Source organism: Citrus sinensis, chromosome 3 (assembly GCF_022201045.2).
Source record: "Citrus sinensis cultivar Valencia sweet orange chromosome 3, DVS_A1.0, whole genome shotgun sequence".
Classification (NCBI taxonomy): domain Eukaryota; kingdom Viridiplantae; phylum Streptophyta; class Magnoliopsida; order Sapindales; family Rutaceae; genus Citrus; species Citrus sinensis.
The window spans coordinates 3,066,861-3,092,946 of record NC_068558.1 but is presented as its reverse complement, the minus strand read 5'-3'; the positions used below and the strand labels follow the sequence as shown (position 1 = coordinate 3,092,946).

General features: G+C 37.3%; 3 protein-coding genes across 4 annotated transcripts; 2 read left to right on the top strand and 1 right to left on the bottom strand.

Moving 5' to 3' along the window:
• Window positions 1-429: 429 nt before the first annotated feature.
• On the top strand, window positions 430-3,691 carry LOC102619500 (probable inactive poly [ADP-ribose] polymerase SRO5). 2 transcript variants are annotated; one of them, XM_052437198.1, is made up of 6 exons: window positions 430-1,552; window positions 1,644-1,885; window positions 1,973-2,109; window positions 2,207-2,302; window positions 2,845-2,903; window positions 3,393-3,691. In XM_052437198.1, the coding sequence occupies exons 1-5, from the start codon at window positions 990-992 to the stop codon at window positions 2,863-2,865; spliced, it is 1,059 nt and encodes a 352-aa protein (XP_052293158.1). In that variant the 5' UTR covers window positions 430-989; the 3' UTR covers window positions 2,866-2,903; window positions 3,393-3,691. The 2 variants fall into 2 exon arrangements, with proteins under 2 accessions (XP_052293158.1, XP_006476779.2); XM_006476716.4 differs by lacking the exon at window positions 2,845-2,903 and having other exon boundaries at window positions 437-1,552.
• Window positions 3,692-8,077: 4,386 nt separating this feature from the next.
• LOC102619209 (uncharacterized) lies at window positions 8,078-9,666 on the top strand. The gene is given in 2 exon segments (XM_015529680.3): window positions 8,078-9,330; window positions 9,332-9,666. Coding segments are annotated over 2 exon segments (1,044 nt in total). The 5' UTR covers window positions 8,078-8,319; the 3' UTR covers window positions 9,365-9,666.
• A 10,401-nt stretch (window positions 9,667-20,067) lies between these two features.
• LOC102629673 (1-deoxy-D-xylulose 5-phosphate reductoisomerase, chloroplastic-like) lies at window positions 20,068-24,262 on the bottom strand (the record flags this gene model as incomplete). The annotated part of the gene is made up of 11 exons (XM_052437164.1): window positions 20,068-20,488; window positions 20,992-21,138; window positions 21,743-21,864; window positions 21,996-22,100; window positions 22,176-22,287; window positions 22,743-22,810; window positions 22,980-23,129; window positions 23,288-23,350; window positions 23,430-23,555; window positions 23,757-23,843; window positions 23,921-24,262. Coding segments are annotated over 11 exons (1,491 nt in total), but the record flags the coding sequence as incomplete, so codon positions are not given.
• Between the last annotated feature and the right edge of the window lie 1,824 nt (window positions 24,263-26,086).

Below are 26,086 nucleotides of genomic sequence, written 5' to 3'. Positions count from 1 at the left end.
TTTATTAGCAGTATATGCACTGCACTGACCGTTCACCCATATTTGATTAAACGTGCACAAGGGGCTTTAATGTAGTTAATACGTATGCTTTACCCGAGAATCGTCGGAAAATAGACCGCCCTCCCCAAGCCCTAGGATGAGAAACCCTCCTACTTTTTCCTTTTTTGGGTCAAATAAACAAAAACATATATAAATTGGTAAACCCATCCACCTGTCCAATTTACACATGTCCCCAGCACAGGGCCGTAACCCTCTTGCCCAACAACCGAAACTAGATAAGCCCACTTGGTAAGTCATGTCAAAGATAGTTTATGAAAAGACCTGACCAATAAAGTCATTTTACACCGCTTCAAAAATCCAGTAGTTTTTTTATGCTACCGCCTCTCTCTCCGTGAATTAGATTTAGATAGAAGAGAAGACTATATATATTACACCAAAACGGCAGGCTCCAAAACAGCCAGCGCCGCACCCACATCGCCCAAGAAACCAACATCAACATAGGCGGTTCGGTTCCATTAAAATAGTATTAATAATAATAATAACAACTTATAAATACTCCATTGGAGTTGGGTTTCTCGTCTTCTTACACTCCAACTATATCTGCTTGATCCGAATCCCCCAATTGCAACCTGCAACTTGCAAGCAAGGAACCTCATTAGCCATTACGTTTTGCCCACGCTTTTCAATTACAACCAGGTTGTTATTTCTTTATCCGTGTTTTTTCAGCGTCTAGATCCCTATCCCCGCCCCAGTTTATTTGTTCAGCTTTTTATTTTTGCTTCGCTTACATATGTATATTTTAGTATAGCTTTCGTTTTTCTCTCTAATTCGTCGATTTTTCTTTGTAAATTTATATATTGATTTTTCGATTTTGATTAATTTAACATGAATTTTCTTTTTCTTTTTCTTTTTTGTTAATATAAGTCTAGGATTTCTTAATTTTTAAAAGAATTAGATTGTAGTTTTTCTTGACTTTCAGTCTTTTCAAAATGACAAGTACTAATGAAATCACACATGGGTTTAGTATTTTAGCCTCTAACAATTTAACAAAGCATACTTTAGTTAGCCCATCAAAGCAAACAATTAGCTTTAATTCGGATGTAGATACCACCCATTATGATGAAGATGAATCATCATCAACAGTTTCCGATTGCGAAAGTTCGGTTTCTGGTCCCGTCGTTCATCCCCCTACACCGTTTTCTAATGGTTTGATTAGTTTGCAAGAAGGAGACAAAGTTTATGACCTTATAAGCGGAAGATTGATTTCGGGTTTGGGTGTTCTTGGCGCACAAGCAAAGATAGTTTCTATTCATAGAAACTCATTTAGTGGTGTTATGGGTCGAGCCAAAATCCAATCTTTTCAGATTTTTGCGAAAGCAGTGGCTCAAAAATGTGGAGGTGATGCAAATGTGAAGTATGCTTGGTATGCTGGCTCAAAAGATGAAATTTCCAAGATTATAGAGCATGGTTTTGGCTATTGTGGGAAGCCTAGTAATAACGGGATGTATGGTTGCGGTGTCTATCTCTCTCCTGATGATTCCCCTTTGGAATGGTTTGTATTAAACAAGTGCTTCCCTATTTTGGTTTTGGCAATATTTGAATTTTGTGTTTTGTGTTTGCTAATGATGATTTCTTTTTAATAGTGTTAAGAACTCAGCTATTGATAGAGAAGGGATGCGGTATCTGTTGTTGTGTCGCGTTATATTGGGAAAGCAAGAGGTTGTGCATCCTGGTTCTGACCAATATCATCCAAGTACTGGAGAGTTTGAATCTGGTGTGGACAACTTACAGGTGCCAAAGAAGTATATTTTGTGGAGCACTAACATGAACACTCATATCTTGCCGGAGTACATTATAAGTCTTAAGGCTCCCTCTTCCATGAAGGGTAGGCAATTCATCTGTTTCTATTCATCTTTGGAATGGGTGTTGAATTTTGGTTATCAATAAATGACCTAATTTCTTAATTGTGTAGGGTTTGGGAGGGTTCAGGATTCATTGAGAGTGCCAACTTCACCTTGGATGCCGTTTCCAATTCTAATTTCTGCACTATCCAAGTTCTTGCCTCCACCAACCGTTGCTTTGATGAGCAAGTATTATAGAGATCACAAAGTAAGTACTTTTACATCGTTGCTTGTGGCTGGACATTGCTTAGCCTTTTATTTTTGTTCTAATTTTTATGAGCTTGTGTTTTGAACTTGTCTTTCAGGGAAAGAAGGTATCACGTCATGAACTCATACAGCGAGTGAGACAAATTGCAGGAGACCAGCTGTTGATTGCAGTTATCAAATCTTATAGAGCCAAGGTACATATAGCTTGATATGCTTAGTGCTTAGCAGCTTGGACAACTTTATGCGTATGACAATGACTATTACTATGATGACGACAATAAATGTCAAATACTTTAAATCATCATGTTGTGTTTTAAATTCTGTTAGGAGGCCCTACGGTTAACATTAGGGATGCAAATACCAATTTAGTTTTCTCTTTCCATATTTGGATGCTATCACATGTATGTGAGGGATCAGCACGTGATTCACAAATTATCTTGTTTTTTAGAATTGCTAGTTTTTTTTTTTTTGGCTCTCACAATGGCGTGTCCCTCTACCTGCTCTTATGTAGTTGAATGAAATTTGATTGGTTTATGATGAGATGAAAATGTAAGAGTGGAATTGGCAGTTTAGTTACATGTTGTAAACAGAGCTGATTGTGATAGCAATTTATAACAATAGAGAAATATGTTGGGTATACGTTTGTCTTTTTGTTCAACCAAATGGTTGGCTGTTATGATCATCTTAATCCCTGTAATAAATTAGTCCAAATAATATTCAATTTCATTTACTATAGGACCATGGTTATGGCAAGTAGCGAAGGAAAAAGTTATTCATCATTTCTTACTTGCTGAGGTAGGTAGAATCTACCTTTTCCAAGAAAGTTCCTAGAAATTTTATCATGCTAGAAGTAGTAAATCAAGAAATTATTGATGGGCCTTACTTGCGAAGGTGGATAAAATCTTGCTTTGCTGAAAAATATTCTAGTGATATTATTGTCGTATCTTCTGTGTTGTCCTAAGCAGGAAGTCATGGAGGCTTTGCTGAAAAATATTCTTAGTGGGGAATATGATAGTGGAGGACAAATTCTTTAAGTTAAATCAATGCTTTGTACCTTTTCCTCTTGGCATGGTTGAATATTTCCTCATCCAAGGAGGAGGTGTATTGGCAAACTTAGCTCATTATTGAACAATCTTAATCCCTACACCTGATGTTACATCTTAATGGACCAGATTGTACTCCTTATGTGCTTTATTATTTCTCTCTTAGTTTTGCCTTGTTATGTTAACCAAGTGTTTACATACTAGTTGATCTTATTGGAGTATTTTATGTTTGGTTCTCCAGCAACTCTGAGCATCAACTGGATTTCGTCAACATACGATGGCTCAAGATGGAATCATAAGTGGAGTGGAATACAACAGGATGCTGACAAATTTAGATGATCGTGCTTTGCTTTGTTTGGTGGAGTTGTAATGTAATCAAAGACTTGACGACATGAGGGATAAAGGACATGGAACTGACACTTTTTTTTTTTAATCAGCTAATTCAAGATGCAGCAGATGATCATGATAGATTTAGGAATAGGGTAGACTTGTGTACTTGCTAGTTTTTGCATAATGAAAGTTGCCTGTTTCTTTTCTTCAGTTGCTTCATGTGTAAATGGACGTATATTTGATTTCAACATTTGTCCGGCTTTATTGATCAAGAAAATATACGACATCAAAAGATTTTGAATGAGTTATGAGCCAGCCCGACGCTTATCCATGTTAGACTTAGAAGTATTGCCCAAGCTGCGTCTAAAATGTGCAAGTGTGATCAATGATGAAAATCTGATTTGACTTGTAACAAGTGGTCAAGTTTAATTTGATTCTAAAGAAATTGAATTGCAACAAGTGGATCGCTTTTCAAATCCAATTGGGATTTCTGGTCTGCCTTTTGCGCATTATTTTGCTTTTCATGGCGCAAAAATACAAAAAGAAAAAAAAAAGTTCAATTCTCGTCTCAATTATCTGCTGTCCTAATCTTCTTTTTGCACCCCAAGTAAGACGTCAAAACCTGATGTATACATATCGCTTTGTCACATTAATGATGATTAGAAAAACACAAAACCATCAACGATTTGGAAAAGCAAAATGAGGAAAAATTTACACCACACAAAACCGCCCCTCAGATCCTAAGTGAAGGCTGGAAGCCCGAGCCCGCTTTATCTTATCATAATGCTCTCAAAACGGAGAAGGTATTTGATGCCTATGGAGCATTCCTCCTTATCTATTTACTATTTATCACGTGTGAATTTATATTATCACAATTGATTCATTGATTGAAGCAAACACATGGCAAAGAGTAAGAGTTGTCTGTTTTTCACTTAATAATTTAATTGACTTAATTTTAATTAATTAAGACATTATGTTCGTTTGTTTTTTAAACTTAATAAAAATTTCTAGTTATTGAGTCATTAAGCCAAATTTTTTAACTTTTTACTTACTCTAAAAAGTTTAGAGTAAGTAAAAAACTTAAATGATATCATTAAAAGATATTCTTTGAAATATTCCTATCTAATTAATTATTTTTTATCTTTACCTAAATAAAATTTAATAATTAGTATGATTACTCATCTCTATATTTTGTGATAATATAGTGATAGATATTAATATTTTTTATCTTTGTACTTTCTTCAAATTAACATTATTTATCTTCATAGTTTTTTATGAATATTTTTCATATAAAAACATCATGAACTACAATAAAATTATTTAACATATACTGATTTAGAATATAAAGGGTATTTATTATTTGTTTAAAATTTATATCTTGTAACGGCACAAATGTAAAAAGAAAAAAATAATAATTTTCAGATTTTTTAAGTTAAAAAACAAACATCCTAATATTTGTTTTTAGCAATTCAGAAAAAAAAACAAACATATTATTCAGATTTAAATACTTAGCTCTATTCATAATTCAAACTAATTTGGGTCCATTCAAATTTCAAACAAAAAAATAAATGCCACCTAAATAAAAAAAGGAGCAATGTTTCATAGAGCACATAAGAATTTTCTCTAAAAATGAAGCCACAAGCTTTTAATACTCAGTGCATTAACTGTCACCTTATTAGGAATTCACTACGCAATCAAAAAATTGGATTATAGTTTCAAAAAAGAAAATCCCAATTATATTATAATAAATAGGATTTGCTTCTTAAGCTATATTTATTCTAACTTACAACTAAGTAAAACGAGGTGAAAATGAGTTACAGAATCATAGGGGGCTAGGTCAGCTAGTGAGTGAATTTTATTTAACTATTAGTTACATAGATGAAACGTACCTTTAAGGAGACCCTTGTAGTAGATATATAATAGGCTCGTTCTATTCTAGATACTTGGTGCAATCTAAGGAAAGTAAGTAATTTTCAACCAAATCAAATATGTATCGATGTCTTCTAGGATACATTTTGTTGGTAACAATTAATCAAACATGACAAACGATACATCTTCTAGAACTAGTAATATTTATATATATATATATGTGTATATAATGAGAGAGCAACTTTTAAGCCATTCTTTTTACAATAAAAGATGGCACGGATTTTTGAATATTTGGAACTTTGGGAGAAAAGATAAGATTTAACTGTTCGATCTATATCCCGATGCTTCGAAATCTAGCATTGTCGTGAAACAGTCGATTCGTGCTGATAGATACCAACGACGACCCACTCCTGGGGTCTTTTCGTGGACTTTTCAGCAAATTTTTGCTAGCTTTTATTTATTGATTTTTTTTTAATTTTTTAATTTTGTTTAAAACTTTTTGTCAGTGTCATTGGATTAGAGACAATAATAAGATCTTCTTCCATATGTTAAAATATCCATTTTATCTAATCAAAAGCCGTTTAGTTATAGACACGATACAGTGACATTATTTTTTTTAGTTGTTAGTCATATCTAACATCCATTCAAAAGCAATAATACTATGTTTTACCTTATGTGTACGTGACGTGTGAACAATGAATCTAGGATTAATATAGGTCTAAAGAAGTATCAATAGGCTGCGGGCCATGTCTCATTAATTTATTTGGTCTAAATTCTTTGAGCCATCACACGACACCAAGTGAGCATATGAAAATATATATATATGTATATATATATGCTTGCACTGCTAGCTCTTATTGATTGCAAGGGCAAAATTTGTGCCCTTAACTTGATCTCGAAGTTTTATTTTCATATGCTCATTTGGGTCTTCATCAAAACGTGCATTGAATATAACTCATACTAGTATGACTTTATAATAATGGTAACCATGTAATACAAATGATTTTTTTTTTTTTTAAAAAAAAAGAAGATAGTTCCACTGGAACAAACGTGCCTCCCGAGAAATATAAGAATAATAATAATAATAACAATAATTAGGGCAATGTTTTGCGGCATACTCATTCTCAATGAATTCCATTGTCAGCGAATTTAACACAAATTAAATACCTCAAGAGATATAATTGTTTGTTAGGTAACACCAAACAGATTTAAATATCTAATTAATTACGTAATAATCAGAGCCCCCCCCCCCCCCCCCCCCATCAAAACCATTAATTGGTGGGTACGTAACATCATCCCAGGGTTGTAGTTAATGATCAAATTATTATAAGGCGGTTGCTGCCTCCTTGTTCCCATTTTGTCTCCAGTAGATTTGGTTGGTTTACTTACAGAACAAGGCTTTTCAAAAAAATCCACATACGAATGAAATACACCTGCAACATATATTCGCATGCAATCTTTATTTTCCTGGTGAAATTTCTTCTAGAGTTAAGCTGTGTACACAGGTGTTACTTTTTGTTATTTCGTGGATAGCATCAACACAGTAGAAAATGTTTCTCTTTCTCTCTCTCTCTCTCTCTCTCTCTCTCTTTTTAATTAAAAACAATAAAAAAAAACGTTTACCTACTTCTTTTTTAGGTAAATATATATGGATATACTAGAAATTAACAACAGCCTTTAGCAATAATTTTTTAATGCACACTTTTACAAGATGCTTCCAAAAATCCGTCCCCTACAACTTAATCCGTGCGGAAAATACAAATCTGTATATATAATATGTATGTATGTATGTATATATATATGTATATATATTCAACTTTATTTTATAATAAAGCTATATGGTTTACATATGCATATGAAAATTGGCCCAAAGAAATTGGATATACACAATGAATATGTGTGATGCATGTATGAATTATAAAATCTACCAACAGAGGCCAATAACTTTGTGAATCGAAGTTTCCCTTGAAAAGGCCAATAATTTAGTACTGTATGTATGATGTTAGCTTAGCAGAGCAGCAGATCCTAAAATTGCCTAATTAAAGGTGAGATGAGGTTGTTAGCATTAAAATTTCTTTCACTTTTTTGGTGCTAAACGTCGCTCTCATCATGATGAATCAGATTGGGTGACAACCAACGAGTTACCAAGAAAGTGGTGGGAATTGCAGCTGCCAGACACGTGTAGTGCTTTAAACTTCGCACGTACGTGCTGGGTGTGTCTGTGACATCTTCTATAACTTACAATGTAAAAATTTAACAAGTATTTGGTAATACATTCAAGTTTCTAGACGTTTAAAAACAAGAAAGCATAATAGTCTCCAGAATCAAGAAAAATTTGGCCAAATTTGGCAAAAGTGAAACGAGAGACGGCGACTTTTGACCTTATCACGATGTATTTGTAAAGGAGGAGAAACACGTGTGGACCCTCTTACGATTCCACGTATGGAGCTAAACTCGTGTTACGTGTGAACAAAGAAAAGAACTTTCCAAGTTACGTGATACAATTACAAAACAAAATACCCAACTTTTATTTATTTATTTATTATGTTAATTAATTAATTAATTAATAGTTTGTTTTTACATTTCCTTTTTTTCCGACTGAAATTTCCTTCCAAGTATGCATACTACAAAAGTCGCGAAGTAGCCGATTTATTGGTCACCCTTACACAAATTCTACGCCTGCGGCTCACCCGAACCAAAATACTCGCAAACAAATAATAGACACTGAATGAAACGGCCAAAATTTTCGCAACCACTCACGCTATATATATTTCAAGGATTAGGATTCCCACACTTTCTTGTTAATTTTCAACCAACTCTCTCTCTCTCTCTCTTTAAAACCTTACAAAAATCTTCTTCTTTTTTTCTTTTTTTCTTGTACTGTAATTAATTGAAAACAGATAGATAGAGGAGGAGCCAGAAATAGAATTAATAGGTAGAAAGATTAGTTTAATAAATTAAGAAAAGAAATGCAGGGTGCAAGTGCAAGCCCAGTTCTGTCGCTGTCGCCAAGCTCTCCGAGCTTCAGCAGCTACTCGTCGGCCAATCTCGCTGAGATTGCAGCACGAGTTGTGGAAGAATTCAGACAGCAAGAACCGGAGTATTCGGAGGATATATTCGACATCAACTGGGAGCGGGAGCGGCAGCAGGAGGAGGACAGGAGGGGAAGCAGTCTTGATGATGATGTGGTGTTGTTCTCGCAACAGAAGCACGAAGAAGAAGAAGAAGAAGAAGAAGAAGAGGAAGAAGAATTTGAGTTTGCAGTTGTTTGTAATAAGAAGCAAGAGTGCTCGTCCATCACAGCGGATGAGATCTTCTTCAACGGTCAAATAAAACCATTGTATCCCCTCTTCAACAGAGACTTGCTGTTATATAATTATGATCAAAACAACGCCGCTGCTCCTTCTCCTGCTCCCGCCGCTTCACCGACGACGACGACGACGACAACCGGGAGAAGTAGCAATAGGCTGCCGTTGGGAAAGCTGATGAGCGAAGAGCGTGAAACCTCGGTTTCTTGTTCTTGCTCATCATCTGAAGCCGACGATCTTGACAACTTGACGCCGGGGACCTACTGCGTGTGGACGCCCAAGCCTTCGAAGGAATCTCAATCCCCGGGGAGGTCCTGCAAGAAGAGCCATTCAACTGGATCTAATTCCAAGAGATGGAAGTTCAGGGACTTGCTTTACAGAAGCAACAGCGACGGCAAAGACACCTTTGTCTTCTTCACGCCTCTCGTTACTGGTAATCACCACAACAAGAAGGCAACTGCTGCTCGTCATCGTCACCACCGTCATGAAGACTCTCAAGATTATAATAAATCTTCTTCTCGCTCCGCCACTGGGACCGGCAAAGCTGCCGATAAAGCTACTGTTAATAAGGAGCATTATGTCAGGAATCGATCCGTTAAAGAAGAAGATAAGAAGCGATCTTTTTTGCCTTATAGGAAAGACCTGGTCGGTTTCTTCAGTAATGTTAATATGTAATGGCTTCACCAGAAACTTGCGTCCATTTTGACCCATGAAGAAGATTCAACACCATCGAACGCCGTTCCAGATTACGATGCCGATGATGATGATGGGGGGTTTGAATCAATTAAATATCTTCATTTTTCTTTGTTTTTATTTAAATTATATATATAGAGCAGTTTTACTTTAGTCATTTTTTTTTTTTGGGCCTCCTAGGGAGCTACATAAATTATATATGATGGTTAATTAGTTCGGTTTTGGCTGTAACTGTTTTTTTGCAAAAAAAAAAAAAAAAAAACTAATTGTGTGTAAATATACAATTATATATAGATAAATGAGTACTTTAGTTTCTGTTCTGGTTTGGTTTGAAATTTCTTCATCCTGGGATCTAGAAATGAATGTTTTTTTTTTTTGGAGAAAAATTCTTAGTCTTATGGCCAATGATTGATTATAGGTGCATTTATTTTTCTAGATTGATTGTACTGCGGTTCTGAATTTAAAAAAAAAAAAAAAAAAAAAAAGCCTCTGCTTTGTATTTTTCAACCAATTTCGGTGCGTAACAAAGAAAATAATCTTTTTAAATTCATTTTATCAGGCCTTTTGTCAACTTTTTTTATTTTTAGTTTTTTATTTACTGTGAAAATGTCAACTAGTTGTTAATATTTAAATTCTTTGACATTTTCTTTCCAAAATTTTTAATGTTTAAATCTGATATAATTTAAGTATATTAATCATATCTACTTGGCTATCGTGTGTAACCATGAAGAAGCCTTCATAGTCACTCAATATTTTGGATAATTCTTCTTCCATTTCAATCCGATCAAGATTGCTCATGCCGACCAAGTCGTGGGATGTGAAGTTAGTGTAAAAAAAAAAAAAAAAAAAAAAAAGCCTACTAATATCAGTCATATAATGAAGATCACATCAATTGCGGCACCTTATTGGAATGTACGATAAACTTTACATCATTCTATAATCATAAGTTGAGAATCAATCTACTGTTGTTCTGCTTCCCTTAATTTATAAAATTGAAGTAGGTAAGAAAAACGAACGATGCCCCTGCTAAGTGCGGTGTCAATTGATTTTGAATTAAAGCAAGTGGGATAAATTATTATTATATTTACAAGGAAAAAAATCATCAGATTTTCCTTGGAATGCACTTGGGTCGCAAATGGTGAGGGTGAAGTAGACACCCACCAAAACTTTTACAGCCAAATGCCTTTAGCTAAGGGTCCCATCTAAAGTAACCCTTTGATCTTTTGTTAATCCAATTTCCAATTGAGTGAGCCTTGGCAGTTTGTGTCGGGTGGGATCCATCGGGACGGTGACTTAATGGATCCCAGTTACCGCATAGAGATGGAGGTAGCTGCCAAGCAGTATCTCATTAAAATGTGTCCTGCTCCAACATTGGATTGGAAGACCTATGAATATGACGAGTCTTTTGGTCTAAGTCTAGTTGTACCTATCTTGTCATTTTGCCCTTCCGCCAAATCTGGGAAATTGTGCTAAAGTAGTTATAAGAGAAATCTTTTTCATCTTCCTATTCCTATCCATTTAGAAGGAAACGGCAGCAACTGTGGAAACATCTGAACATGAAGTGTTTTTGTCAAAAGAAAACGAACTTATTAGAACGAACGCACGACGCGGTAAAAAGTGATTATAATAAAAAAAATTCAAGATTAATCTTGAGGCAAGGCTAGCACGTTATTAGGCAAATGTAATGAAATTGTTATGACTAAAGAAAGAAACTCTATTGTCACGGGATGAGTGTTTTACGCAGCTAACCCGTGCGGCACTTAGACAACTTTGCCGAATGTTTCTAAGTAAGCCTAGAGATTCTCGAACAAGAGAAGAGAGCAATTGAGCCAAAGAAACTTATATTACACAAAGAAAGATTACAATGCTTGTTGGATACAAATGCTTAATGCCATCCCATATTTATAGGGGAGGCTTTGCCTAACTTTGCCTAACTTTACCTAACTTTGCCAAACTTGGTCAAACTCTAGATTATTTTACAATTTCCTAGCTATTTGCATGTGCTGAAATTGTATAAAGTATTCTAGAATATTTACATGTTCACATGTACTAGAGTTGCCTAGAACCTTCCGGAATTGGGCCAAGCTAGCACTCTTGGCCTTGTGTTGGCTCTCTAGCCCGAAATTGGGGCAATTGGGCTAGCGAATTGGGCGGTCCGCAACATCCTCCCCCACCTAAGCTCGCGGCGTCCTCGTCGCGCTCTCGTGCTTGAAGTGCTGGATGTGCTCAGCGAATTGCCACAAATCATCTTCCCGTTCCCAAGTGGCTTCGCTCTCGGGGAGGTTTTTCCACTTCACCAAGTACTCGTTATGTGCTGGCACGCCCCTCCTCGAAACCGTTCTGTCCGCAATGATGTAGTCCACATCTTTGTCGAATGCGGTGACAACGGCAGTTGGCGCGCGCCTCGATTCTCCGCGACTTGGTTCTCTCATGTCTTCATGATATGGTTTGAGAAGGCTCACATGGAAGACCGGATAGATCTTGAGTCTTGGCGGAAGTTGGAGTTGATACGAGACGTTGCCTACACGTCGAACAACTCGGAAGGGTCCCTCGTAGCGCCTCACTAACCCCTTGTGAACTTTCCGCAAAGTCTTGAATTGTTGGGGTAGGAGCTTGATCATGACTTGATCTCCTTCCTTGTACTCAACATGCCGTCTCCTTATATCAGCCCATTTCTTCATTTTCCTCGCGGCTTTGTCAAGATAGGCTCGCGTGATGTCCGCTTCCTCATGCCATTCGCGGGCGAGCTTGTGTGCCGCGGGGCTTTTCCCTCCGTAAGTCGAGGCTATGGCATTGGGGGTCATGGGCTGGAATCCCATGATGATCTCGAACGGACTCTTGCCTGTAGCCTCGCTTCGTTGCAAGTTATAAGAAAATTGGGCGATGTCGAGTAGCTTCGCCCAATCCCGCTGGTGAACGCTCACATAATGCCTCAGGTACATTTCGAGGAGGCCATTAATGCGCTCGGTCTGCCCATCCGTTTGTGGGTGGAAACTTGTCGAGAACTTGAGATCGGTCCCCAACATCTTAAAGAGCTCCGTCCAAAACCGCCCAGTAAACCGAGGGTCTCGGTCGCTCACAATGCTCTTCGGAACTCCCCAAAGCTTCACAATGTGCTTGACGAATAGGCGGGCTGCCTCGTCCGCTTTGCAATCGGCTGGTGCGGCAATGAATGTGGCATACTTGCTGTATCGATCGACAACAACCATGATGCTTCCGCAACCTTCGGACTTGGGCAGCGATGTGATGAAATCCATGGAGACACTTTCCTATGGCCTTGTTGCTAGTGGTAGCGGCTCCAACAATCCTGCTGGAAGTTGATGATCCACTTTGTCTTGTTGGCACACAAGACAAGTTCGCACATATGCCTCGATGTCGTCCCTCATGTGCGGCCAAAAATACGAGGCTTGAACTAGTGCGGTGGTGCGCTCGATTCCTAGGTGACCGGCCCACTTAGAGTCGTGGCACTCCTTGATTACTTCCTTCCGCAAGTTTCCCCACCTTGGCACGAACAGCCGATCTCCCTTGGTGAGGAGGATGCCTTCCTCTTGCCAAAATCGTCTTGTCTTTCCCTCAAGCAACTTCTCCAGCAAATCCTTGGCTAGCGGATCTTGTTGGAGGCCTTCCTTGATGCGTGAGACAAGGTCAGACTTCGGTTGGCTCATGCTAAGTGTCGCCAATTCGGCCTTGCGGCTTAGAGCGTCCGCAACGACATTGGTTTTCCCCGGTTTGTACTCCAGCCGATAGTCGAATTCCGCAAGGAAATCTTGCCACCGTGCTTGCTTCGGACTCAACTTCTTCTGAGTTTGAAAGTAGCTTGTCGCCACGTTATCCGTCATAATCGTGAAGTGCGAGCCAAGCATGTAATGTCGCCACACCCGCAAGCAATGTATGATTGCGGTCATCTCATTTTCTTGCACCGTGTAGCGGCGTTCCGTGTCATTTAGCTTTCGACTCTCGAACGCTATTGGGTGGCCTTCTTGCATAAGGACTCCACCTATGGCGAAATCTGAGGCATCCGTTTGAACTTCGAAGGGCTTGGTGTGGTCCGGAAGAGCGAGGACTGGTTCCTCCGAAATTGCCTTCTTCAACTCCTCGAATGCACGTTGGCACTCTTCGGACCAATGCCACGTTCTGTTTTTCTTGAGCATATCCGTCAAGGGTGCCGCCTTGGCTGAATAGCCCTTAATAAAGCGGCGGTAGTAATTCACCAGCCCAAGGAATGAGCGAAGCTCGGGTACTTTCGAGGGAGGCTCCCAATCGAGGATGGCTTTTACTTTGTCATTCTCCATCATGATCTTCTCGCCCGCAATCTTGTGGCCAAGGAACTCCACCTCTTGTTGGGCAAACGAGCACTTCTCTAGTTTGAGGAAGAGCTCATTGTCTCGAAGTACTTTGAGGACTTGTTGCAAGTGTTGGGCATGATCCTCGAGTGTGGTGCTATATACCACAATGTCGTCCAAGTACACGACCACGAAGCGGTCGAGGAATGGTTGGAGTACCTTGTTCATGAGTGTGCAAAATATGGCGGGTGCATTAGTAAGGCCAAAAGGCATCACAAGGAATTCGAAAGACCCGTACCTTGTTGTGCATGCTGTCTTCGGTTCGTCTCCCTTGGCGATGCGCACTTGATAATACCCGGAGCGCAAGTCAAGTTTGGTGAAGTACCGCGCTTTGCCAAGCTGGTCGAACAAGTCCGCAATCAAGGGAATCGGATACTTGTTCTTGATAGTGATCTTGTTGAGTGCTCTATAGTCGATGCACATCCGCAGCGATCCATCCTTTTTCTTTTGGAAGAGGACCGGTGCACCGAATGGGGCCTTTGAGGGGCGAATGTAGCCTGCGTCCAGCAAGTCTTTGAGTTGTCTTCGCAACTCCTCTAATTCAGGTGGCGCCATGCGGTAGGGCGCCAAGGCTGTTGGCTTCGCGCCTTGTTCTAACTCGATCGCATGATCTACCTCTCGCGGAGGTGGGAGCTTCTTCGGAAGTTCTGGAGGCATCACATCCTTGTAATCTTTGAGGACGGCTTGAATTCGTGGAGGGACTTGGCTTGGCGACGTTCCGCTATTTCCTTCCTCATTTAGTTCTCGAATGGAGACCAAGAAACTTGGGTCCTTCTTGAAAGCCCTTTTGAATTGCATGGCGGAGACTGTCTTCTCCTCGGACTTGCCTCGCTCCGTGGGTACCATGCATGCTTTACTCCCGTCGAGGATGCTTAGGGAGTTTGTAGCGAGCAGTGGGAAGGCATGGACTTGGTCAAAGAATTCCATGCCGAGGACCATCTTGAAGTCGTCCATGGGCACGATGGAGAAGTCAAGCTTTCCGCTCCACGTACCAAGTGTGATGTGCACGCCTTGTGCGATTCCCGCAATTGGCTTGGCGGGTGAGTTCACAGCCTTCATTGTGCCTCCTTCTTTGGTGGCCTTGAGGCCTAAGCGCTTGGCCTCGTCTACGGACACAAAATTGTGTGTTGCTCCCGTGTCTAGCAGCGCGCGAACGGACTGACCGTTGACCTTTGCGCTTACATACATGAGCCCTTTCTTGATGAGTGCGGGCTGTTGGCGATTGAGTGCGCCGAGGCGTTGGAGAGAACCCATGCTGAGTTGGGGTTCTTCCGTGGACATTGCAGGGTTGCTCTTGAGTTGGGCAGCAAGAGCATTAAGCGACCTCTTCTCCGGACAGTCGCGTACCCAATGAGGACCATTGCATATGAAGCATGGGCTTCGCGGCTTTGGCGCCTCCTTCTTGCCCTCCGATTTTCCTTGCCAACTCTTGTTGCTAGGCGGCTTTTTCTACCCCCAATCTTTGCGGTTGTTGCCCTTGTCCTTGCGACTCTCTCCCCCACCTTTGCCTTGGTTGGCCTTTTTGTCCTTGGATTGGGTAGAGTATTCGGTGAGCGACTCCGCAACGGCAATGGCGTCGTCAAGTGTTTGAACACCACGCCTATCAAGCTCGGTCTTGGCCCAATCCTTGAGGCCATCTTTGAAGTAAAAGAGTGAATCCTTGTCGGACATGTCGCTTATCTCCAACATGAGGGTAGTGAACTCGTTGATGTAGTCCCGAATGCTACCCGATTGCTTGAGGCGACGTAAGCGCACTCGCGCTTCCTTTTCTGCATTGCTTGGGGCGAACTGCTTTCGGAGTTCTTGCTTGAAGTCGGCCCAAGTGTCAATGGCGCAAATGCCCTTGCCCATCTCGCCATGCTTGCGACGCCACCATAGTTGTGCAGTGCCTCTAAGATAGGTAGGTGCAGTGCCCACTTTCGATGCCTTATCTCGGACACCCATGGCATCGAAGTATTGATCCAGCCCAAAGAGGAAATTGTCCACGATGGTGGCATTGCGTGTGCCATCGTAGGTGTCAGGCTTTGGCACGTCAATGCGGCGCGCATCACTCGAGTTTGCGGAAGCTGGACTTGTGGAGAGTGTGCGTTTGTGCCATGCCCAATCCGAGCGGACTTCATCCACTTCCGCACGGATAGCACGTAGTTCGTCCCGAACAAAACTACGAAGTTTGAGTAACTCATCATGGAAAGAACGAAACTCACCTCGGAGAATGTTCGCTTGCTCATGGATGAGAGCTTTTGTGGCCACCGTGAACTCGGCGTATTCTCCCTCGAGACCATCCACTCTTTCCTCCAATCCCACGAGGCTATCTTGAGCGGCGAACAATGCTATTTCGAGAGTGCCTACACGAGGCTCCAACGCATCCACGGATAGGGCCTTGGACTTGCCGCGAGTCTTGCCTTGGGCGCGTTCTCCCTCTCGGCCACGGCTTGGTTCCGGTGGAACATCCACACCAACAACACCCTCTTGTGCTACGTTCGAAGGGTTGGCCATTGCTTCGTGAGCTAATTTGCGTGCGTGCAAACCTTAGCTCTGATACCACTTGTCACGGGATGAGTGTTTTGCGCAGCTAACCCGTGCGGCACTTAGACAACTTTGCCGAATGTTGCTAAGTAAGCCTAGAGATTCTCGAACAAGAGAAGAGAGCAATTGAGCCAAAGAAACTTGTATTACACAAAGAGAGATTACAATGCTTGTTGGATACAAATGCTTAATGCCATCCCATATTTATAGGGGAGGCTTTGCCTAACTTTGCCTAACTTTGCCTAACTTTACCTAACTTTGCCAAACTTGGTCAAACTCTAGAGTATTTTACAATTTCCTAGCTATTTGCATGTGCTGGAATTGTATAAAGTATTCTAGAATATTTACATGTTCACATGTGCTAGAGTTGCCTAGAACCTTCCGGAATTGGGCCAAACTAGCACTCTTGGCCTTGTGTTGGCTCTCTAGCCCGAAATTGGGGCAATTGGGCTAACGAATTGGGAGGTCCGCAACACTATGCTGCAATTCACTCTCTCTTAGTTGAGCCGCCCCTGCAATTGTACGGATTAAGTTTATTCGTTTTTCTATCAAAAAGATGAGAGTACTACTTGCATTGTGCTGAAATAGAAATGATTTTGGTTGATTCCAATAACTTTCTAGCAGAAAATATCAGAAACATTGTAATTTGAAATTTAGTGATACTATACGCTCTTGGGGGGAAAAAGAAAAAGATAATCAGTAAAATAATTGAAGCGACGATTGTGGTTGCTGGCTTGCAGCTTCATGTACACATTTCCATAAAAAAAAAAAAAAAGAAACTGGGAAGCAGCTGTCGGGTATTTTCAAATTTTCTTTTTCTTTTTTCAATTGGATATGCAATGCCAAAGCCTGTAATCCTCTAAGCACGCACAGTCAGAGGCTCGCAGCTACAAAATTTCTTGGGTACTCAGCCAAATCTCCCTAGATACGCTATTCCACAGCATTCGCACTTTCTTTGCACAGGAGCAGAGCTCTTTTTCTACATTTTTATTCCTTATTAAGGGGTTAAAGGCGAAGGAAAATGGTTCGCACAAACAATACCATACATCATCACTAAAGCAACCAGCATCTTATCTTGATTGATTTGGAAAAAAAAAAAATTCACTTATTTGAACAAGGGGTTTTTTTCTTCTCAAATAAGAAATTAAGGGTCCATTATATTTAAGTTTATACAATTATAATATATAGTTTGAGGCTCCGCCGTCTATAATTAACAAAATTGATACTCGAAATCTGCACCACATCTACTTTTTTCTTGATTTGGGATGAATCAATGAATTACATGAGATGTACCTAAATATTGTGCATACCATGTGTCGGTAAGCCACTGGCCAACATTTTACAAATGAAGAGCAAAGTTCCTTGAAATATCATACATTTGGATAACTTCCGAGTTCCAATATTGTCTTTTATTCATAAGGTAAAGTGAGCGAGTGAGTGGGGCGAGCGAAAGAGAGGATTCCTCAATGAGTAGCTTATAGCTGGCCATGTTTACTTAATGCTCCCTTTTTTTCCCCCTCTTCAAAATGGCAGACCGTGTTTTATCTTCATGTCTACGTCCATTGCCAATGTTTCGTCCAATAAAATGACAAATCTCTTTCAAGACTCTGAACGTATTAAGCAAGCATAAGATTATAGTAGAAAAAAAGTGAGAAAAAGACCCTGCTGCCGTCTGCTTTTCTCATTTTACATGACTCATGACATTTCCATACACACAACGGAGCATAATATAAGAGGATTATTAGATGCTTGTTTTAACATCGGATGATAGAGAATGTATTAGCTCTTTGAAAGCAATCTTTTTTGTTTGTTGTGCATGGTTGGGACCCCATAACATTGAAAATGTATCTAATAGTTAAGTAAAGTTCATTTTTTTTCTTTGTCCCAAAAAAAAAAGGGGGGGAAGATTAATCTTTCATCGATCTATATAAGAAATTAACATACGGTCACATATTAATTTTCCACTAATAATGATTGGTATTGACTCTATGAAGAGAGATAATGTGACAAGTTCTGTTAAATCATCCGTGTCTAGTGGGTGTTTGATGGTACATTGCATTCCATGAAGAAAAATCGAAATCTCTAATCCTATGTGCTTCCAAGATGATGAATCTCGAACAACAAAAACGTTGTTCTCTAACAGCTAAGGGAAAGAGCCTTGAAATGCTGCTTGCACTAAATTGTACATCTGTTCCCACTGAACTTTCTGCTTTTCTATTGAGTAGAGTCAAGAGTGATTATATTAAACTTTAAATTGTCTTAATTTGTCAATAAGTCCATGATAAGTTGATAGCTTTAAAATGTTCCAATTAATGATTCAACGTCGGCACCGACAATAATAATGCATCTTAAACATGAAACGGATGAAATACCAAGGTGATAAAAAGCGTTCCAGGTTCTGTTGTAAATTCTGATGAACTTGATCAATGCAGCAAGATGTGTTACGTAGACCATAATGGTCTATAAGTTAATTAATTCATAAGGGTCTACCTCTAAATAACACTACATGTTTAATTAATACCAAAGTGTATGTAGGCTTGGTACCGCACTCGATTGGCTGAAATAAAGCAATTGAATCATAGTCACACAACACTGCTCCGTTTGGGGTTTGCTATTACGTACTTCATTTACTTTGACGATTTTGCTGCGAAAATTAAATTTAATTTTAATCAAAGGACAGTGATTCAATCCGGATTGGATCAAATATATTATCTCCACTAATTTATGGCAATTAGTACTTCCAGTTTAGATTTATGTAATATTTATTCGTTTTTACTTAATAATTAACGTTATTATTCCATATTAGAAAATAGTTTCAAATAAACAACACCAAAATGGAATAAGAATGATGATGATGATGATAATAATAATAAATAGATGCATTTACTTGACAACTAACGCTCTCGTCTTCTGGCTACATGCTCAATAATTAGTAGATGACTTCGTGGCATCCATTGTTCATTTCCAAAACCTCTTCAAAATGAAGTAATAATGTGTACGTCCCGCAGCTTTCTACGAATAGGGATATTATCTTTTTCCATTAGCACTATCGGAAATGGCAATCCCGGTAGTACTATGCAGGTCGACACTCGAGGGTATGTTTGTCTTTTTGGTGTAGAGTTAAGGAACAATTTGATGTAAACATACCAACTAGTTCCGGCTTGTGGAAACGCAAAAACAGATAAAATCCAAAAGTAATCCATTGCCCTTCACAAATAATTCAATTTTGTTGGGTACATTCTTCATCATTTTAGACTTAGAAATACGGAAGGTTTACGTGTGTGTACCAACCCACTCAACCCTGGATTAGTGCGGTTGGGGTAGGGTTTGTAAATTTTTATAACCTAAATAAGTTAAAATATTTCAATCGGCCAACCTGCACAAGTATTATCTCTTTTTTTTTTTTCAATTTTGCATTATTCAAATATTAACAGTAAATTATTACTTAATATTAGATTAAAATTAAAATTAAAATTGAAAAAAATAAATATAAATGAATTTTACTTACCTATTTTTAACATTAAAATAGCTTCCTGAAAAAAGTTGAAACTTTTTTTTTAAAAGTTTGAAAAATAATACTTTATTATTTATTATTATTTTTCTTTTTTTTTTTTGCTGAAAACTCAACCCAACCAACCAATCCAGCTCGCTGTTACATGGGTTTTTTTTTTTTTTTTGTTTTTAATAGCGCTGGTATATGGGTTGATTAGATTAAGTTTGATTAGATTATATTTTTCACGAGTTGCATTGTTTGCAGGCCGAAACTTTGTTAATGTCGCAAGATTTAAGGCTAAAACCCACGGCGTAAGAAACAAGTTTTTCCCCTTCCCATTTAAAATGTACTAGGAAAAAAAAATCCTCCACTTGTTTCATTTGATATTTAACTAAGATATCATCAATGCTCCAATTTGTTAGCTAACGCATTCATACATTTTGCAGCTAAAAAGTGGGGACATGTACTGAATCCCCAGCGTCTATTTATTTTATTTTACAATTGCTCCATGCCTCCACAAACCTTGGGAACAATACCAGTTTTTAGCAAAAAGCAAACATGTATATCTTCCCAGATCTCAAATGGGGCATTAATGGAAGCCATCACTCATGCCGGAACAGGGTTTCTACCAGATGAAAGTTGCAAACTAGCTGTGTACTCTCGTGCCCACCCATCATAATGTAGTATATCTTCTAGGGAAGGCGAGGACACCAAGTCTGCCCGGTGCTTATCACAGGTTAACTCCACAACCTTGAAAATATCCAGATAGCTAATCCTGAATACAAGCGGATATTATATGTTAATATATTTTCAAAGAGAAGATGTTACGCTCTCAATTTTATAATACTAGCTATACTAGAGCAACCTTTGAGAAGAATTGTAACTAAAATAATATCATTTAAACTTTTGAGCATATCACTGTGCATGGAAGAAAAATGTTTAGTCTCTTCCCTTTTCACAGGCATGGACTGGTGAACAATTGTAAGAAAATACATGCAACCAAACAATGTGAGACATATTTTGAGAAGTTAATATGGCAATCAAAATCAATACGAAAAATGAATTTCAAAAGTTATTTCGTACTAATAACAAAATAAGAAACTACGAAGTTTTGGGAATCATGCAGCATAGCTTATGATCATCAAGCATTTTTGGGTTCTATGGCATGTTCCTTGTTAAAAGATAGAATCACACAACATTGAAAAACCATGAAACAAGCTCATCAAAGTCTTTAAAGTGCAGAAAGTAACGTTTTCTATCAGGATAAAAGATACATACTTTCCATCGACAAACAACTCTACTGCTTTCTCATTTGCTGCACTAAGAACTCCTGTCATGGTGCCTCCTGCCCGTCCAGCAGCATAGCAAAGAGTCACGGAGGGAAATTTTGCAGTGTCAGGAGCCATAAATGTCAATGAACCAAGCCTGCATCATCCCTTTCAATTTTAGTTGCGCGTATGAGAATGACTCTCCCGCATATAAAGACACACTAAGAGATTATTTTAAACTCGTACATGAAAACTCCTCCCAGGAAGTGGATTCTTTAAGAACATTTGTTTCAGATATAAAATAATGGAAAGAGAACAATATAAAAATACATGCAACCATCTTATTTGTACATTCATTAGTCATGAACAATAAGTGAAACAGTTAATCAAACTGGTCATTGGGATCACTGTTCAAACATATCATACTGATATGTTTAAGCAGATGACAGGCATACTTGGTACGCAATAAAGTGAAATATCAGCAAATTTTTCTTGACACCAGAACCTTATAATGACACAGAAAATTCCAACTTGGAATGTAAACAGTCATTCCTAGCTAATTTCAATGAAGATTGTGAAATGCTTGGGTTGAATTTGGGTCACTATTGAAAGTAAAACTACCTGCCGAAGTATAAGCAGAAATTTTCTTATTTTGAAACATACCACAAGGATTTTGGTTTATCTATTTCATTTTATTGTTTTCTACAAAGAAAACAAAAGATGTTTAAAACCATAATTTGACAGGGGAAAAAGCCATTTACTTGGCAAGATCAAGCGGAGGCCATGTCACTTCAGAGCAGTAAATTCTTTCTGGCCAAGACATTGTATAAAGAAGTGGTATGCGCATATCAGCCCACCCCAGCTGTCCGATAACAGAAGAATCCTGAAAAGACATACATACAAAGACAGGGATAAGAAAATAAGAAACAAGTATAAAAAGGCATATGGAGAGTTCACATCATCTCAATATCACTGCTACTATAAACTAACAAGCAAGTCTGGAAAGAGTAAGACCTGTGTTTCAATCATTGAATGAAGGATAGACTGTGGATGGATTACTATCTCAATATTATCATATCCCGCTCCAAATAGGTAATGGGCTTCAATTACTTCTAATCCCTGTCAAATAATAAGAGTGAGAGGGACTTAACTCAGTTGCAAATTTTATAGTGGAGACATCAGATAAAAACAAACCTTGTTGAAAAGGGTAGCAGAGTCTATTGTAATCTTTTTCCCCAAAGTCCAGATAGGATGCTTCAATGCATCAGCTACTGTAATTTCTTTCATTTTCTCTACTGGCCAGTCTCTGCCAGAAATTAAATGAACAAATATTCAAGAAGCTTATAGTTATACACCCCATGGGTAGAAGGTTTTTAAATTTTTATACATGACCTAGTGGATAGAATTAAAATTCCAGAAGAAGTGGCATTCCAGACTTGGTCATGATTTTGTTGATGAGTGAGATCAAATATCCATCCAATATTGAACGTTATAGTTGAAAAAAAAAAATCTAGGGAGTAAATGGATGAGGATATCTTAGTGAAAAAAAAAGGGATAATGTGCAGAATAAAACTACACACAACACAAGTAAGATTAAGACCGAAGTCTGAGCCTCAAGTTTATTGATGCCAATAAAAAGGAAATATGCCTGAAGTTTTAAAGTCAGGCAATATGAGTTATTTGTGTAAAGCAAAATAATGTTCTCAACATAAACCTTAACCAATAAGATTAAAGAGTCTAACAGGAACCAAAATGCCAAACCTGGAGGCCCCACCAGATGCAGTTAAAATAATACGCCGAAGTGCACCCTCAGGCAAGCCTTGAATACACTTCAGAAAGAAGATTTGAAACTTTCTATAGTCAGACGATGCAAGGCAAGAAAGATAATCACCATAGGAGATATATGTTAAATGCATAATTGGCAATAAAGTAGCACAAATCCACTGAAAGAATCTATTATTTACATGCAATCAGTAATCAATGTACATATTTTCATACCTGAAATACAGCAGAATGTTCTGAATCAGCTGGAAGAAATTTTATGTTATGCTTGTGAGCTAGAGGAAGGATAAACGGGCCACCAGCAATCATGGTCTCCTTGTTGGCCAAAGCTATGTCTTTCCCAGCTTCTATCGCAGCGACTGTAGGCTGTTAAAAGAAAAGAGAAGAGAAAAAAAAGAGAGAGAACTTTCAGCCGGCAAATTCATGTTTTCCGATGACTGAAATCTTTGTTAATTAGCTTCTACTCTAATACTCAATCCGGAATTCCTAGAAAGGGAAATCATCAACAAAATTGTGGGACTTGCCTTTAATCCCGCACAACCTACAATCCCAGTAACTACAGTGGCAGCATCTGGGTGCCGGGCAGCCTGAAAACAATGATGTTTTCGACAATAAGAAGTTGTTCAGGCAAAAGAAAGGAGGAAAAAATGGATAGATGATTCGTACCTCAATAACTCCCTGTTCTTCAGTCATAATCTCGGGCTTTTCTTCAACATTAGCCAAAGCCTCTTTGAGTTCATCAACTAATGACTCATTTCTGATAGCCACTAGTTGAGGTTTGAATCTCTTCACCTGTAATATGCTAAAAGATCAGTCAAAGGTTCAAGAGAGCTGAAGCCACAATACTGATAGGTAGCTTATAATCAATCATTATCATGAAAATTTACAAATAAAGTTTTAGAAGTTCAGTTTAGTAAACAGTGTCATTGCAAGTTTGTACACTATTAGAATAAAATAAAACCAGAAAGAGAATGGAAGTGATTGGTCACCTACCTGATCAGCTAGAAGAGTAACATTAGAACCAGCAGCCAGTGCCACAACTCTGAATTTATCTTCATGCTCTGCAATTATGTCCAAGGTCTGCATGACGATAAAATTAGAATAGAATATAGATGATTATTACTATTATTATCGGCTACCACTACTTTTTTAAGTACCTGAGTTCCAATAGAACCAGTTGATCCAAGCACTGTAATCGGCTTTCGACCTTCCCATGTCTTTGGACGCGACTCGGCAACAGCTCTGCCTGGCCACGCTGACGCTGGAGGACTTGCCTGACCTGAACATTTCACTCTTCTCCCAAACGTCGCCGTACCATTATCCTTGTTCCTCTTCGTCTTCGACCAAATCCCGCCTAATTTGTTAAAATAAATAAATGAAAATTTTAAAAATAAATCAAATCCTTCATCAAGGGTTTCGAGATTGATTTTGGAGACTGAAAATAATTTTAAAAGCTTAAAATTTAATTTAGTATTTAATAATTTTTTAAAAAAATTACTTTATAAATTTTAAAAGGGAGGAAGAAGTAAGCTTTTTAAATCTGTTTTTACGCACTTTTATACTTAATATAATTTTATATATATCATCACATATGTTATAAAAATTTAAAATTATTTTTATTAATTATGAAATAAAATAAAATTAAATAAAATTAAATTAAAATTAATGATATAAAATATTTATTATAGTTATTAAATTATTATAAGTACGTAACAACAAAATTATATATATATATTTATAAATATTTAAATAAATTTTATTTAATATTATGATCAATTCAATTATTTATATTCTTACAATAATTTAAAAATTAAATTTATCAAACACTATTTTTAAAATTCACAATCCTTTTTAAAATAAAATTTACTAAATATTTAATTAAAGATTCTGTCATTTCTCAATTTGTTGAAAGCTCCAAACACCTTTGTGACTAATTATCGTACTTGTGCTAAAATTTAAAAGCAGCATTAAGTGATAAAGACGCCTAGATAAGTACTTGGGTGATACCATAATTTTAACTTTTTAAAATTCCAAAATTACCCTCCACAAATAAATAATATATTTAAATTAAATTCTTTTATATATATTCTGTCTTTTTTTTTTTTTGCATTTGAAAATCATTCTATTTGAATAATTATATCGTTACATCCTCATCTACATAATTTATCCATTCAAAATTATTTTTATCATAATTGAAATACAATTTATATTTTACTCATTTTGAAGACATTTTCAAAATTGCTTTATATACTTTTTATTTAATAATTAAATTTTCACAAACTGCTGTATAAATTTTAATTGTATACCATTGGATTAAATCTAATGGTATACAATATTTTTGCTAAAGAAAAAAATTAAAAATAATGTTAAACAATTTGTCAACCGTTCAAGAGGTGGAGAAATGTTTGTAAAATAATTGTGACCACTCTTAGAGTTTAAAGTAATTTCATTTAAATAACATATTTTATTTATAATTACTTTTTAACTCTCCTTTAATTTTGTATTGTGATAATCTTTTATAAATAAATCTTTCAAAATCTATTACCATTAAGTATACAATATAATATGAAGTAGGTTATTTAACACAAGTCAAATAAATAAATTGTAATTGCAAAATTTATATATGATACAACACTAATAAAAAACACAACTAAGTACATATATTTAAGTAAACGACATACTCACATCAATAAACTCATTTGTGAGATTGCTTGTAACCTAAAAACTATTTGATCACTCATGTTGTAATAAATTTAAAATCACATATTAAAATTCTCATTATTTTATATAATACTAAGGAACATTGTATAATTGATCATGGGGTATATATTATTTTTAACACCCATTTAATGTACCTATTCTTTGAACTCTTTGTTTATCATATAATTAATATTCTTACATGATAGGAATTTTAAGTTTTACAAGCCTATATATTTTCATTTTATTTTCAAATATCACTTTGTTAATTTCATAAAAGTTAAATCTAATATATATTCCTAATGAGTTTTAGTTTATGAATTATGAAAGATTATTTTATTGACATCCTTCGATTGTAATAATAAAATTTTATGTTACTAAGAGTCATTACTTTTATTACGGCTATTACTAATGACAATGAATAAAATATTGCCTCCAATAATATTTATGTGGAAAAAATGGGAAAGAAATTTTTTTTATATTTTTATTTACATGATAGAAAATTATCCAAGCCTTATAAAATTTAACTTTCACAAGCTTGTTTTCATTTTATTTTCAAATGTCACTTTGTTAATTTCATAAAAGTTTAATCTAACATATATTCCTAATTAACTTTAGTTTATGAA

Bases quoted from the DNA above. Each gene is read 5' to 3' on its own strand.
- LOC102619500 (XM_052437198.1), top strand. From the start codon at position 990: ATGACAAGTACTAATGAAATCACACATGGGTTTAGTATTTTAGCCTCT. The intron at 1,886-1,972 runs GTAGGCAATTCA...TTAATTGTGTAG, and splicing joins GGCTCCCTCTTCCATGAAGG to GGTTTGGGAGGGTTCAGGAT. The intron at 2,110-2,206 runs GTAAGTACTTTT...CTTGTCTTTCAG, and splicing joins AGTATTATAGAGATCACAAA to GGAAAGAAGGTATCACGTCA.